The sequence below is a fragment of the Aegilops tauschii genome, chromosome 7, assembly GCF_002575655.3.
Source record: "Aegilops tauschii subsp. strangulata cultivar AL8/78 chromosome 7, Aet v6.0, whole genome shotgun sequence".
Taxonomy (NCBI): domain Eukaryota; kingdom Viridiplantae; phylum Streptophyta; class Magnoliopsida; order Poales; family Poaceae; genus Aegilops; species Aegilops tauschii.
In genome coordinates, this window is record NC_053041.3 from 390,637,234 (window position 1) to 390,653,762 (window position 16,529).

The 16,529-nt window shown below is 47.7% G+C and overlaps 1 protein-coding gene across 1 annotated transcript; it reads right to left on the reverse strand.

Annotated features, from left to right (window-relative positions):
* Positions 1–12,289: 12,289 nt before the first annotated feature.
* Positions 12,290–15,856, reverse strand: LOC123494930 (uncharacterized). Its single transcript, XM_045231445.1, has 5 exons — positions 15,608–15,856; positions 15,244–15,486; positions 13,130–13,528; positions 12,871–12,922; positions 12,290–12,429 (listed from the first exon to the last, which is right to left on the reverse strand). Exons 1-5 carry the CDS (start codon positions 15,854–15,856, stop codon positions 12,290–12,292), a joined length of 1,083 nt encoding a protein of 360 aa, XP_045087380.1.
* Between the last annotated feature and the right edge of the window lie 673 nt (positions 15,857–16,529).

Here is a 16,529-nt window from a genome sequence, read left to right on the forward strand (position 1 = left end):
CACATGCATAACTGACTTGGGATGATTCCAGAGGAAGCAAAAACAAGCTTTCTCGAACTCACGGCGGCAACTTGCACCAAATGCGCGTGAATTCAAGGAAGTCACTTCTTCCATCCAGGCATAAGCTTCATGAACGGAACACGAAGGCATTGCTTACAAAGTTTCCAACACTAGGTTGATGTTCAACATGAATCATGGAGGAGACAAAATGCTGCTGATGGGCTCCACAGCAACTCGTCGGAATTTTCCATATCACTGGAATTCCACCATTATGTGAACATTGTGATAGTATTGGTCAGACCAAAAGATGTAATGGTGTATGCTCGAGGAACAACCACGAGTAAGACAACATTACAAATATCGTTGGTTCAAACTTGATTTGACGATAGCCCACACTCAAATCAAGGTTTGGACAAGACGATAGATTCAACAATCGGTCACGAGGAACAACCAATGAAGATATCATCCTCTTCAACACACACACACACACACACAAGGATATCCCATAGAACGAACTAGTTAAGTTAGGCAAGCGTTTATATTCCAACTCTCCAAGTTGTTGTTTAGCTTAACCAACTAGCTCAGGGGTATCCAACACAGATTCTTGGAGAATGGTTGTTTTAGAGAAAAACCAACATGATCACAAACTTAACATAGCGGTCAGGGAACAACCTGGTAATACTTCCGAGAAGATATTCGGAAAATCACGAACCACCGATATGTTATTAAGCTTGAGAACAATCTTGCTTTTCAGGGCAAGACGATATGATCAAAAGAGTGAGGGTTTGACACAATCCTAACTCATTGATCCAAGAGTGCACCAGAAATAAGGACTAGGTAGCACGATCAATCTTAGGATGATGATTCAATAACCAGCACGCTAAGAGTGAGAGTATTGTCCATTAACTACCAAGCAACAAGGTTGCTAGGAGTATTGATTTCACACATCATGGTTCACTTGTCGGCATTCCAGTTGCGACAACACGGGACCAAGGAATGAAAAATGATGGCAAGAAGTATCACTGCATCAAGAATTCATGAGAGATTCTGCACTTCTCATGATAATCCTGACATAAAGGGGGTAATACTCCGGGGTAGAACAGAACAAAAGCTGGTTTGGCATTTTGATCTGTCGAATACAATTGCTTTGACCCAATCCAAGATATGGATGAGGTGCTGGAGTTTGTTTTCTCCTAGTCATTCCAGAATAGAATGGCTTGACAGACCACAAGAATAATAGGCATCGATAACACGAATGCACAACTAGTCCTGACTATCAATTGATAGACGAGGGTTAGGAAAACAACTAAAGAGGGAAAACTCAAAGGACATATGATTATCTGAGTTGTGGATATATAGATTAGTATGTCGAACAAGTTCAACATATTTCTTCCAGATAACCCATGCAGAAGAGGAAGGACTGGTAGATTCACAATTTTGAATGGAGAACTCATCAAGAGCACTCTGGTTGTGATCGTTCGGTTCAATGAGGAACTTCTGCCATAAGTAGTTCATGGTTTTTGGAAGAAAGAAATACCACGAACCTCGAGGACTATCGTAAGGTTACTAATATCATAAAGGAACGAGCAAACACTATCAACACAAGGTAAGTAGAGTGAATCTTGGGCTCAAGAACCCAGAAATAGAATGCCTATTAACTAAATGGCATCACGGGATGCTTTCGAGAATAATGGCCAGAATCATCACACTGGGGATGCAAAGCATTGCTAGATTAGTGGGTAGTTCTCTAGGATACCTAGGGTCATAATAATCGCTTCAACATATACGTCGAGGCAACGGAGTACCTCAACTCGACGATTAGTGTGGTTAATCTGGCCCAAAGGAACATCGAGAACGAAAAGAAGGGATTTGCAAATGCATCAGACTATTTAGAAACCTGGGATGACTTGGACAGCATAACGGCTGTAAATGCTCAAAAAGATTTCAGACATCATGCAAAATGGTGGCATAACCACTTAGCATCGCAATATCAAGGTTCCGAGACCAACTGTTAACACACGAAAGTACCATGAACTGAACTGAGACTCGAATCCATCAATCATGTAAGTCTATGGATTAGTAACACGTGATCCTGATAGAAAGATGAGAAGCCTAGTTCTTAAACCCCGTAGAAAAGAAGAGGATGACTCGGATCAGAAGGGCATAAGGTAAAGGAGTAAAAAGAGCCTTACGTTCCCTTCCACAATCAATTCTCTTATATAACTAAAGCATTTCTAGACTCAACTTCGACAAGTTTGGCTTGGTAATCCTACAGGAAGTCAAGCTCTGATACCAAAGCTGTCAGGACCCCGATCCTAAGTCACACCGATCTAGCATGTAAAACATCATATCACTTTGCGGCCTCACGCACGGTATTCCCACGGGTGCCACCTTACCTGGCCCGGGACCGTTTGCGCCTTTTGGCTCACGTATATGATAGTGTCGCTAGCATCCATATGACAAAGAACCCGGGCCGACATGACTAGTCGTGAACCCAAAGTGGCTCTAACTTACGGGGACAGGCATACATGACCCAGCAACGAACGTGTCGGTCATCAACAAGTGAATTCGGGCTATAGCAACTGGGCTAGCAGGACTCCGGGAATCCGGGCTGTAGCAGGCTAACAGGACTCTGAAAGACACCGCGTGACATTTCCCCGAAGGGACAGACACAAGATCGAAGAAGGACACATGCTGGCAAGTCTAAGTGTTCCGCAGCAGTAGTAACTGGGCTAATACAACTACAACCAGCTGGGTTTGAGTCATATTGAACCAAAGGTTCAATCCCAAACTCAACTTATGAATTTAAATAGTGCCTTATCATGTTTTGCACTAAAAAGCAAGGATTAGTTGCTTAAACATGCATGAAACCAGTACAGATGGATAGATTGTATTTTTCTGATCATTTTTATATATAACTTATTTCATTCTGAGCTACAGATTATTTTCTATGATTTTCTGAAGTTTATAACATTTTCTGGAATTTCCTGGTTATTTAAAATAAGCTAAATCCAGAAAATGCTTTATTGCATCAGCATTACGTCACTGTGACATCAGCGAGTCAACAGGGGTGGTTCAGGTCAAACCTGACCTGTGGGGCCCGCACGTCAGTGTGACAGGGCAGGAACAAAGGCTGACCAGTGGGGCCAGGTCAACGTTGACATGGCAGGGTCAACTGACATGTGGGGCCGGCTGGTTTAAACTAAGCTAAACACGGAATAAATCCCAGGGTTAATTAGGGCATGGAGCCTAGTAGTCAGTGAGCCAGGGGGTTAGTTAGTGGCCTCATTAGTCACTAATTGTGGTGCCACGTCACCAGCCACCGGAGTTGGACGCCGGCGACCTCACAGTGCAGCGGCGGCTCGCCAGAATCGGGCTGTGGGCGTCGGCTGGACGTGGCCAGGGCACCGGGCGATAGCCCTTACTCCCGCGCTTCTAGCGGAGGCAGCAACAGGTTACGGGGTCACCGGAATCGACACCGGCGATGAGCCGAGCGGCGGCCGGAGCTACGGGCATGAAGCAATCGGTGCTAGGGTGAGGGAAACAGCTGGATTTTGTTGTCTACGACGTCTACGCAACCTCACTAGGCCTCTAGGAACACGCTCCCGACCATAAGGTCACCGGAGCATCAATGGCGTTGAGCTCGGGCGGCGGTGCTCCTCGGCTTCCATGAAAACGACGGCCAGAGCTCGAAATCGAGCACGGGAGTAGGGGGAAACGATGCGGGGCTCACATGGATGTCGTTGAGCTTCTCAACGGCTCGGGGGAGGCGTCGAAGGTGACGAACGGGCGCCGGCGATCTCGGCGGCTGAAGGTTGAAGATTACCGCGGCGATGATGAAACATGGCCTTCCAGTGTCCTGTAGCTCGGTGGGGAGGGCGAGGAATACGCGGCAGTGCTTCTGGACTCAGCGGCGAGGCGAGGGGGTGGCTGTGGCCGCGGCGGCTTTGGACGGCGGCGACGGTTGTGTTCGGTGGTGCCGCAGGGAGAGAGCGGAGGAGGGGAAAGGTGCGGGGGGGGGGGGGGTTGAGAGAGGTGCGTGGCGTCGTGGGAGGCAACCAGGGCGACGAGGGGGCAGCTAGGCAGGCAGGAGGTGGTCGGGCGCGTGCCGGCGTGCATCGGCCACGCGCGCTGCCTATTGGCATGGGGAGGAAGACGACAGGGAGTCGGGAAGGTGGGCTGGGCCAGCCACTTGGGCTCCAGGTAAGGGCCATGTACTATCTCTCTCTCTCTCTCTCTATGTGTCTTTCTCTTTTATAAATCTTTCTGTTTTCTATTTTTTTGCAGTATGTTTTGACTTAGTTTAAATACCAAATCACTTTATAAAATTCTGCAAACTTTTATGGGAACTATCTGATTTAAACTAGAGGCCCACACCAAGTTTCAGAATATTTGGAGCTACCAAATATTTTATATGAATTAATAGCTCCAATTCAAATACATTAAGAGTTAATTCAAAAATACACGAATGACCTAGAAATATGTTCATCATTTTTGGCAGAGGTTTTCACCTTTATCAGAAACCATGAACATTTTCAAAGGGCATTTTGGGTTCATTGAAAATATTTTTAATTTGATCCTAGTTGCATTTCATTTGGTGCTAGGGTTTGAACATCCCCATTTCATGTTTAACTGAAATTTAAACATGATGCAACACGAGATGCTAGCACTAAGCATTACCAGAACTAGGGATGTGACACCCTTCCTCTCCACCTCCATTTCCCCATTAGTACTCCGTGGGCGCCAAAACACCCTCTCCACCCCAGCCTCCTTCGTCCGCCAGCCATCCACCGCCGTCCTCCTCCACCATGCCGGAGCTGATACCCCGCCGCCGCCGTCCATTACAAGATATCGACCTCTCTCATCCACAGCTTTGGACCGGGATCCTTGCATCCCGTCCTCTCGCTTCATCCCCGCTGTTGTCCACCTTGCCGGTGCCGCTCCTACGACCGTCTCGCCATCGCGCCGCGCCGAAATCGTCTACCCTCCTAGATCGGCTTCCACGCCGCCGACAACCGTCGCTACCGCAGCACCATCAAATTCTCAGCAGATGCATACACGGCGCCGCACCAGAGGCGGTGCTCTTTCGTATCTGCTCAACTTATTTATCGCAGCAAGAAAATAGATCGCCACTGCTTTACTCTGATTTCTTGTCCATCACTTACTTGCTAGTTGAAAGCAAACATTGGTTGTGAAGTTGCCCTTGTCCGGTTTGCACATTCAGATCCGCCATGGCACGCTCAACACTATACTCCTAATGCTTATGGTTTTCCCCTTTTATATTCCACACTAGTTAAATCACAGTAGACTAAATTTCAAAATTGGGTCAGTCGATTTTTCAGAGCTCGCCGAAGTTCGCTGATGTGAACGAAGGCGCTCGGGTGGGGATGGTGGTTGTGGGGGGGCGGTGGGGGGGCCTCGCCGAATGAAGAAAACTCGACACGGGTGGGGGAGGGGGTGGGGGGTGGGGGTGGCGGAGGAACACAGGCGGTGGGGGCCGGTGGTCCAGCCGGCGGCCCGTGCGGTGTTCTGTATGGGAAGAATCAGAGACGAGGAAGAAGAAGGGTTAGGAGACGTAGTGTCTTCATCCAACCGCCTGAAATGGTCGACTGACCCAAATGACAAAAGTCACGCGACTTGCATGCAACATGCCTTTATATTCAGTACCATCATCGTACCTGCTTAGCACTGCTCCTGAATCCATCAAGCTAAACAACGGGCCACACATAATTCCAAACTTGTTTCTCAAGTACGAATCTGATATGATGCTGATTTTACTAAAATAGATAACATTTAATTGGTCAGCTAATGTTCCTACTTTACTTTCGAAAAGCACGTGCACCACATATAGAGAGACATCAGGGAGTTGCTTTCTTAATGCGCTCTGGTTCATCATGTGTGGGCACTGCGCAACGAACATTTTATTATCCAAAATCTGCTTGCTCTTCTTTAGCATGTTCCTCTTCCGTTCTTCTTTAATAAGTACTCTCTCCGTTCCTAAATACAAGTCTTTTTATAGATTCCACCATGGACTACATATGGAGCAAAATGAGTGAATCTAGACTCTAAAATGTATCTGGATACATCTGTATGCGATCTATACTAGAAATCTCTACCAAGACTTATATTTTGAAATGGAGGGAGTATGATAGTAGTACAGTATGTTTCTTGTAGTGAAGATGAGCAAGGACATTTGCAGTGTAGAGGTCTATACGGTCGGTTGTGATGGACACTTTGAACTCTTCGGGCCTCTTTGATTCATAGGATTTTGTAAACATGGGAATAGGATTTGTAGTGGACTGCCCACTTGAATCCTATAAGAATAGCAAGGAACTGCGGGGAGCTGTGTCGCCTTTGAGAGTTACACTGATATTAACAGTACCGCACCTTCAGTTAAAGAGAGCTGGTATCCGAAGCCTTTCTAGCCATACCGGCAATACTAGCACATATATTCCAGCAAGTTCCACTTTGCTGATTTTACTCTGATGCTTACGGTTTTCCCGTTATATCTACACTATGATCTGTGTAGCTGCTTTGTGTCGCACTAGCAGTAGTCCACCCTTGAAGCTAAACACCGCAATGACTTACAAAATTGGCACCAAGGCATTGAGTGCCATTCTTGATGCAATGAAACTCAGACGCTCCCCACCTGTTGATTCTTGTTCAGAATATGATCCTAATGACTATTCTAACCTCGAGGAGTCAAAGGCAGATGGCCTGTCCTGTTCAACCATCAAGGTGCTTGTTCTAATTTGGCAAGGTTTTATTGATTGCGCGTATCTTGCATATGTTGTCTTGCATTTCTTCTACTTTGTTGCACAGCCATCTGCTTAGTTTACTCATCATATATGTCGAGATGCCATGCCCATCCATTATCAATACATATTCCATCTGTCATCATACCATGTTTTTTCACTCAAATGCTTTTCTTGTGCATCAGACATCAAAAAGGAAGAGGGTGATTGCCGAACCTGAAGGAGCACCAGCAAAGTCCTTGAAAAACGTGGTGGTGCCGGAGAAATCAGACAGCACCCCACTTATATTGGTTGTACAACCAGTGACACAAAACGTAGGACCGACTCCAGCAGACTGTACCCATACTTCACTGGCCACACCACTAGCCCCACCACACTGGACCTGCACTCCAGCAAAAGGTATACCAATTTCAGTTGCCATAGCACCAGCCGTACCACAAAAAAATCCCACTCCAGCAAAAAGTACAGCAAGTCCACCGGCCGAAGACCTATCCAACTGCAGAGACGGCCAATTCCTGCAGATTGGAACCCCATTCCAGTTATTCCCAGTTTAAAAGACAATGCTTTCAATGTTGTTAGGGACTACGTGCATATATTCCCATCATGGGAAGATTATAGTGAAGACAAACACCATTTTCACATCTTCATGTCCAACTTACGTGTAAGTGCTATTATTCATGGTTATTATTTTCCTGTTTTTTGCTTATTGAACAAATCAATGATTTACATTACATTGTTGTAAGTGGGCGAGGGTCAATCTGGATAGTCATGACGAGCAAAGCTTGCTTGTGCTTTTCAAGGAAGCATTGCAGCAGTATCGGTGTTACCTGAGGAAATCGCACTTTGATGGCAAGTCTATAAACGAATTCGGTGAAGTCTCCTGTGCTAAATTTAGAAGACATTGAATGGAAAAACTTTGTTATGCACTGGCCTCGTTCCCAGAATGAGGTACTGTCTATGAAATCACATGACAATTTGAACTTCTACTTTTCCGCATTTGCCTTACGAATCTTTTTTGCAGGAAATCTGCTCGAAGAAGAATTCTGGTTTGAAAAGAACGACAGGATATCGCAAATATGCTGCCCGCTGCTTTGCTCTTTTTAGTACCTGTTGTCCTGTATCACTGTACTTGCATACATAACTGGTTTATTATGTGACAGCAGTATGCATGATAGCTTGCTTATCAATTGTTCGCTCCAAATTATCTGATCTGTATAAATGGTTACATTAGTGTAGAATATATCCAATGCCAATGAATTTTTTTAGCTCTGCATTGTTCTTGTAAGTACTTGCTGTCCTTTATCAGTGTACTTATATTGTGTGACACCCTCGATTCAATCGTACACTAATCATACACGCAAATGTGTACGATCAAGATCAAGGACTCACGGGAAGATATCACAACACAACTCTAGACACGAATTAAAATAATGCAAGCTTTATATTACAAGCCAGGGGCCTCGAGGGCTCGAATACATAAGCTCGAATACACAAAAGTCAGCGGAACCAACAATATCTGAGTACAGACATAAGTTAGACAAGTTTGCCTTAAGAAGGCTAGCACAAAAGCATCTACGATCGAAAAGGCAAGGCCTCCTGCCTGGGAGCCTCCTCACTACTCCTGGTCGTCGGCGGTCTCCACGTAGTAGTAGGCATCGACGGTGGCATCTAGCTCCTGGGCTCCGACATCTGGTTGCATCAACCGGAAAGAAGAAGAAAGGGGGAAAAGGGGGAGCAAAGCAACCGTGAGTACTCATCCAAAGTACTCGCAAGCAAGGATCTACACTACATATGCATCAGTATCAATGAAATGGGCTGTATCTGTGGACTGGACTGCAGAATGCCAGAAGAGAAGGGGAAAGCCTAGCCTATCGAAGACTAGCATCTTCAAAGCAGCTCCAAGCATCTTGCAGCATCAGAAGAGATAAGAGTAGCATAAAGTAAAGTAGTAGTGGTGTTATCAACCTCAGCCAGAGATCCTTTCTCGACTCCCTGCGAGAAAGCAATCCCGGAGCCATACTATCCATTTCTCATATCCATGTCTCATCTCAAGTATCCAGTTCTAGTTGTATCGATCGGGATAAAACTCCAAGTGTCCGTTACCGTAGGACAGGCTATCGATAGACGTTTTCTTCCCTGCAGGGGTGCACCAACTTACCCACCACGCTCGATTAACTCCGGCCGGACACACTTTCCTGGGTCATGCCCGGCCTCGGCCAAACAATACGCCGCAACCCAACCTAGGCTTAATAGAGAGGTCAGCACGCCGGACTAAACCTATGCCCCCAGGGGTCATGGGCCATCGCCCCAGGAACTCCTGCACGTTGCGTACGCGGCCGGTGAGCAGACCTAGCTACCTCCCTAAAAAGGCAGGAGCTTACTAGTCCAACCCGGCGCGCGCCGCTCAGTCGCTGACGTCTATTAAGCTTCGGCTGATGTATACGACGCAAAACGCCCATACTATGCCCACTTGATGGTTAGTGCTATCAGGCCAGAGGCCCCTCGGATCAAATATCCAAATCGTAGTGGATTAGGAGCACGCGGTAACAAGCAGAGACTCCCGAAAGATGTGACCCCGTTGCCCCGTCTCGAGGACTTGCGGCAAGGGCTAGGAATGCCCGGCCACGCCTCGTAATTATCTCGCGGGCACCCTGCAGGTCAACCCGTCTCTGCATCACTCGCAATTAAGCTCGCGCAGGTACCCCTCAGGGCCGACCCGTCTTTAGTAACATGGTTCAGTGTAAAGTCATAGTAACCATAGTAACTGTGTGTCCAAGCATTAAGGGGAAAACCTGAGGAATCACCCCCGGTGAATTCCACTCGATGTAATCATCAAGGTGAACGTAAGAGGAACCACCCCCGAGGTTCACACTTGAGGGGTTGCACGACAGAGTCGTATCAGAAGTGGTTAAGGCGGAATCACCCTCGATGACCACGACCGAATAGCTACACTACAGGGTTAACATCAGAAGTGTTGTAGAGGTCTCACCCTCAGCACTCGATAGTAACCCAGTAGTGTCGAGCAACTAAGGGCAAAGTGATGTGCGGTGCTGGGGCCTGGTCTTCGATCCCGTTGATCGGGTCTTCAATGATGAAGCAGGGGCAACAAGGACAATGTGGGGTTCACTGATGGATCACTAAACAACCTATACTAAGCAGTTTAGGATAAGCAGGTATGGTACAACAGCAGATACAAATGCAGGCTATGCATCAGAATAGGAGCAAACAATAACAGTAGCAAAATCTAATGCAAGCATGAGAGAATGGAATGGGCGATATCGGGATGATCAAAGGGGGGGCTTGTCTGGTTGCTCTGGCAAGGAGGGGTCGTCGTCGACATAGTCGATCACAGGGGCGGCATCGGTCTCGGGGTCTACCGGAGAGAAGAGGGGGAAGAAACAGTAAATATAAAGCAAACATATCATCACAAAGCATAACGTGGCAATATGCTGTGCCGGGGGTGACCTAACATATGGCTATTATTCCCGGTTCTGGACCTGTGTCAGACAGATGACCAGAGGGGAAATGTTCCATGTTCAGATAGTTAGAGGCATCTGACAGGTAAACGGATCACGTATTCGGATTCGTCTCGTCGTTCTGAGCAACTTTCATGTAGAAAACATTTTCATCTGAGTTACGGATTATTTTATATGAATTTCCAAAGTTTAAATAATATTCTGAAATTATTATTAAAACTAAAATGGGGGTTATTGCATCAGCATGACGTCAGCAGTCAACAGAGTTGACCAAAGTCAACCCTGACGTGTGGGGCCGTTCTGTCATAGTCTAAGAACTAATTAACCATTTTAATTAACTAATCAAGTTAATTAGGTACTAAACAAAGTTAATTAAGTTAATTAATTAATTAACTAATTAATTATTATTTTAATTTTAAAACACATTTCTTTTTAAACGTTTTGGGGGCGGGCCCCACTGTCATAGGCCTAACTGGCCAGGGCGGGGGCCCCTGTGGTCAGTGACCCAGGGTGGGGCGGCGGCTGTGGCCGGCCAGCCACGGCTGTGCCACGCGCACGCGGCCACTGGGCGAAGCCAGGGCACGGCGAGGCCGGCCGGAGCAGCGGCCAGGGCTACGGCGACCAGGGGCGGAGCAGCAAGCTGCAGTGGTGGGGACGCGCAGGGCCGATGGCCGGGGGGGTGCGGCCATGGAGCCTCGGGCGCGAGCGGAGCAGCGTGCGAGCGACGGAACGGCGCGGCGACATGGCCGGGGGCGCGAGCGCGCGCGCGGAGGCGTGGCCGGATCAGGTGATGGGAGAGAGAGGAGCGGACGAGGCTCACCCCGTTTGTAGATGAACGGGGGCGGCGTGGCTCGACGGAGTCCGGTGAGGAGGAGGATGGGGACGAGCGACGGGGACGAGGAGCGCCAGCGAGGAGGAGACGAGGACGACGGGGCGGTGTCGCGGCGTCGGGGAGGCGCGTTCAGGGGCGATGTGAATCGCCCGGGTCCAGTAGAGAGAGGGGGAGGAGTGGAGGAAGGTGAGGTGTCCGGCGAGGGGGCGTTCTTTGGGCGGCGGGCGGCATTCGACGGGGCCGGGGCAACTGCCCCGATCCAGATCCGATCGGGGGAGAGGGGGAGGAGCGAGGGAAACGTGGGGGGGGATGGGGTCGGTCACTAGGGTTCCTGGGAAGTGGGGGTTGGTGTAGTGGGGGTGGCTGGGCCGGTTCAGTTGGGCCGGCCTCCCTGTGGGGTGCGGTGGCCAGCTTGGCCAGTCAGCCCGGTGGGAAAAAGGGGGGCTCTGTCTCTCTATCACACCTCCTCTTTTTCTTTTAGTTTTTCTTTAAAAAACATTCTGTTTGAGCTATTTTAGGCTATTTAGGCATTTTGCAAAAATGTTGGTTCACCACCAATATTACCAGAAGAATATGTTCCACATGATGAACATTTTAGTTTTCATGTCTGAGCATTTTTGAATTTCACACATAAATTCAAATTGAAGTCAACTGGAATTTGAAATGGAATATTGATCAAAGTGACCAAGCACTGTTATAGCAAAATGATTAGCTTGATCTCAGGGATTACTGTAGCATCATTACACCGGGGTGTTACAACTCTCCTCGTCTAAAAGAAATTCTCGTCCCGAGAATTAAGAGGTAGAAGGGAACAGGTCGGGGTATTCAGCCCGGAGGTTATCTTCGCGCTCCCAAGTGGCTTCCTCTTTAGTATGATTCGACCATTGCACCTTGAGGAACTTGGTAACCTTCTGGCGTGTTCGACGTTCAGCTTCTTCAAGAATGCGGATAGGATGCTCTTTGTATGTGAGATCATCTTGAACTTCAATCAATTCCAGATCCACTTCACGTTCCGGATCCTTGAAGCAACGACGAAGTTGTGACACATGGAAGACGTCATGGACGTGAGAGAACTGAGGTGGCAACTCAAGTTGATAAGCCACCAGCCCACGACGGGCCAGAATGCGGAAAGGGCCAATGTAGCGCGGAGCTAGCTTGCCCTTGACTCCGAACCGATGAGTGCCTCTCAAAGGAGTGACACACAGATAAGCTTGTTCACCAGGTTGTTAAGTTGAACCCCAATGTTTATGATCATAATTGCTCTTCTGGCGGGACTGCGCCGCCTTGAGATTATCCCGGACAATGCGGACCTGCTCTTCAGCTTGTTGAATAATGTCTGGACCAATGAGCGTCCGTTCCCCAGTTTCTGACCAATTTAGAGGGGTTCGACACTTACGTCCATAAAGCGCTTCGAAGGGTGCCATTTTCAAGCTGGCTTGATAGCTGTTGTTATAAGAGAACTCCGCATAAGGAAGAGATTCTTCCCACTTCTTGCCGAAAGAAATAACACAAGCCCGAAGCATGTCTTCAAGAATTTGATTGACTCGCTCGACTTGGCCTTGGGATTGGGGATGATAAGAAGTGCTCCAGGTAATATGAGTTCCCATTGCCTCTTGGAAACTACCCCAGAACTTTGAAGTGAAAATACTGCCACGGTCTGACCTTATCTCCTTCGGAATGCCGTGGAGTGAGACAATTCTGGAGATATACAAGTTTGCTAATTGACTAGCAGTGATAGTCTCCTTGACTGGCAGAAAGTGAGCAACCTTCGAGAATTGGTCGATGACGACAAAGATAGCATCGTTACCTTTCTGAGACTTGGGAAGGCCAGTGACGAAGTCCATCTGAATCTTATCCCACTTCCATTGAGGAATCGGAAGCGGTTGTAGAAGTCCAACCGGTTTCTGATGTTCTGCTTTGACGCAATGACAAATGTCACATTCTTCGATATATCGAGCAATGTCTTGCTTCATTTTAGACCACCAGTACTTCTGACGGATGTCTAGATACATCTTGGTACTTCCCGGATGAATAGAGAGAGGGGTGTCATGCGCTTCTTTCATCACCTTCTCTGTCATAAGCTCGAACCGGGGTACTACAATGCGATCTCTGAAGTACAAGGTTCCATCTTCACCAAGTGAGAAATCTCTGGATTTCTCTAAGGCAAGATCCTTTTTCATCAAATCCATGTGAGCATCTTTGGCTTGAGCAGACTTAATTGCTTTCAGCAGAGTTGGTTCCAGGACAAGGTTATTTAGAGAACCCTGTGGAACTAGTTGGAGGTTCAGCTTGCACAGCTCTTCATAAAGGCGGGGTTGAGCTTTGAAAACCATGTGATTGTTGCAATAAGGCTTGCGGCTCAGGGCATCAGCCATTACATTAGCCTTGCCAGGGGTATAGGATATACCGCAGTTGTAGTCAGCAATAGCTTCCATCCATCGCTTCTGACGGAGGTTCAAATCTGGCTGAGTAAACAGGTACTTCAGACTCTGATGATCGGTGAAGATCTCGCAATGATTACCGAGAAGGTATTGTCGCCATAGCTTCAGTGCAAAGATAACCGCAGCAAGCTCGAGGTCATGAACTGGGTAGTTCTCTTTGTGAGGACGTACTTGACGGGAGGCATAAGCAATCACCCTGCGCTCTTGCATTAGGACACATCCTAATCCTTGACGTGAAGCGTCGCAATAGATGACAAAGTCCTTGCGAGAATAAGGGGGAGCAAGCACTGGGGCAGATGTCAGCTTGTCCTTGAGTGCCTGGAAACTTTCCTGACACTTTTCAGTCCAATCAAACTTAACGCCTTTGTGTAACAGATTGGTCAGTGGCTTGGCAATCTTGGAGAAGTTCACGACAAAGCGGCGACAATAGCTGGCTAGTCCGAGAAAGCTTCTGACTTGCTTGACAGTCTTCAGAGGGGTCCAGTCAAGAATAGCCTGAACTTGCTCTGGGTTGACGGCAATACCATCCTTGGAGATGACATGCCCAAGGTAGGTTACTTCAGGAAGCCAGAATTCGCACTTGGAATACTTGGCATAAAGTTGATGTTCTCGAAGATTCTCTAGAACAAGTCAAAGATGTTCAGCATGTTCTTCTTTATTCTTCGAATATACCAGAATATCATCCAGATAGACTACGACGAACTTGTCGAGGTAATCCATGAATATGTAGTTCATCAGACGAGAGAAAGTAGCTGGAGCATTGGTCAGGCCAAAAGACATGACAGTGTACTCGTAAGAACCATAACGAGTGAAGAATGCGGTCTTGGGAATATCCTCTTCACGAACACGGATCTGGTGGTAACCCAACCTCAAGTCGAGTTTAGAGAATATCGATGAACCAGCCAGTTGATCATACAGATCATTGATCCGAGGAAGGGGATATTTGTTCTGAATTGTAGCTTGGTTGATAGGACGGTAGTCTTGGACCAAACGGTTCGTTCCGTCCTTCTTCTTGACGAAGAGAGAAGGTGCTCCCCAAGCAGAGGAACTTGGACGAATGAAACCCTTGTGAAGAGAATTGTCGATTTCCTCCTTAAGTTCAAGGAGCTCATGAGGCGGCATCTTGTAGGGGCGTTTGGCGATAGGAACGGTGCCTAGTTTCAAGTCGATGACGAACTCGACAGCCCGGGCAGGGGGTATTCCTGGAAGTTCTTCTAGAAATACGTCTCGGAAGTCGCGAACAACTGGAATCTTTTCAATTCCCTCAAGAGGTTTTGCGTTCAACACATTCAAAGCATAAAGTCGTGCTTCAGCGTTTTGAACAATCTGAGCATGGTAGCTTACTATCTCATCGGAAAGATGTAGGAGATGAACGACTTTGGTGGCGCAAACGATAGAGGCAGTATGTGCTTTCAACCATTCCATTCCCAGAATGAGGTCAATATTGGAAGACTCCAGAATAATGGGAGAAACAAGGAATTCCAACCCTTCAATCTCAACGGGAACATCACGACCAATCATTGTAGTTTGACATCGGCCCGCAGGGGTGCGTACCACTATTGGAGTGTTCATGGGCTCGCATCGAATGTCGTGTGCGTATGCAAAATTTTCTGACATGAATGAATGCGATGCTCCTGAATCGAATAAAACATAAGCTGGTACTAAATTAACAAGGAGAGTACCCATCATAGTGGTAGGCTGGTCTTGAGCTTCATTCAGATCAACATGATTAGCCTGACCACAACCATAAGGTCTCGCATTGTTGTTATGGGGCTGATTGTTATGGCCAGTTGAAGGCAGAGCCAGCTGACTCTTTTTCTGATTGCACTCTTTGGCAAGGTGACCTGGGCGGCCACATCTGAAGCACAGACCATCATTGGGATCGGGAGCGGGAGCTTGGGATGGTACATCTCGAAGAGGCTGCCTCTGCGGTGGAGGAGGCAGACGAGGTGCAGCATAGGACTGTCTTGGTGCAGGTGCAGCTGGACGATACATGCTGTGGGGAATCCATATCCGACGCTTCTGCGCTGACGGGCCCGAAGATGAGCTAGCGTCACGGCTGCGCCTGAGGGATCCCTGGTGTTCCTGAAGACCAGTCTCAACCTGAATAGCCTTGTTCACTAAGGTGGCGAAGTCAGCAAGGTCATGAACGAGTAGTGCTAGCTTGATATCAGGGTGAAGTCCATCACAAAACTTCTCTTGCTTACGAGCATCAGTTGCAATGTCTTCTTCAGCATAACGTGACAAGTCAAGAAATTCCCGCTGATAAGCATCTACAGACTTGTTGCCGAGTGAGGTTGCGGAAATCTCGCTTCTTCCTGTCCATGATTCCCTGAGGAATGAAGCGGGCATGGAAGGCAGCTTGGAAATCCGGCCAAGTGATGACCGTTCCAGCAGGTAGGGTACGCCTGTGGCTGTGCCACCATTGAGCAGCGGGACCCTTCAGAAAGAATGATGCAAAGGTGACATAGCTAGCAGGGGCCACACTAGCAGACTCCATTTCATACGTGATGTCGCGGAGCCAGTCATCAGCATCAAGGGGCTGAGTTGAGCTGTGGTAAATAGTTGGGTTGAGGGGCATGAAGTCCTGCAGAGTTACTGGGGTTGGCTGCTAATTCATGTTCGGACGAGGAAACTGATCCATCATTCCTTCCATGAACTGGCGGTTCAGCTCAAATTGTTGCATCATTCCAGCAAAGAATTCGGGCGGTGGTGGATCGTTGGCACCACGGCCACGACCAGCGGGTCTAACCATCCTGCTAACATGTAATAGGGTGTAGTTCAGCATTGAGCATTTGCAAAGACAAGGATCATTCATGATGAAACATGCATAATGAAAGAGGTACGATGGATACCACTTCGTAGTCAACACGACAGTGTGTGTACTATTCAGAATACTATTCTAAGAACTATGGCTTATCCAACTTTGGGGTGAATGTGGTCACGGGATCCTAATGTTAGAGTTAGTAAATTCGTTTAACCCGAAGGGAAGAGAGATTAGAGCCCTAGAGTATAGACAAGGAGT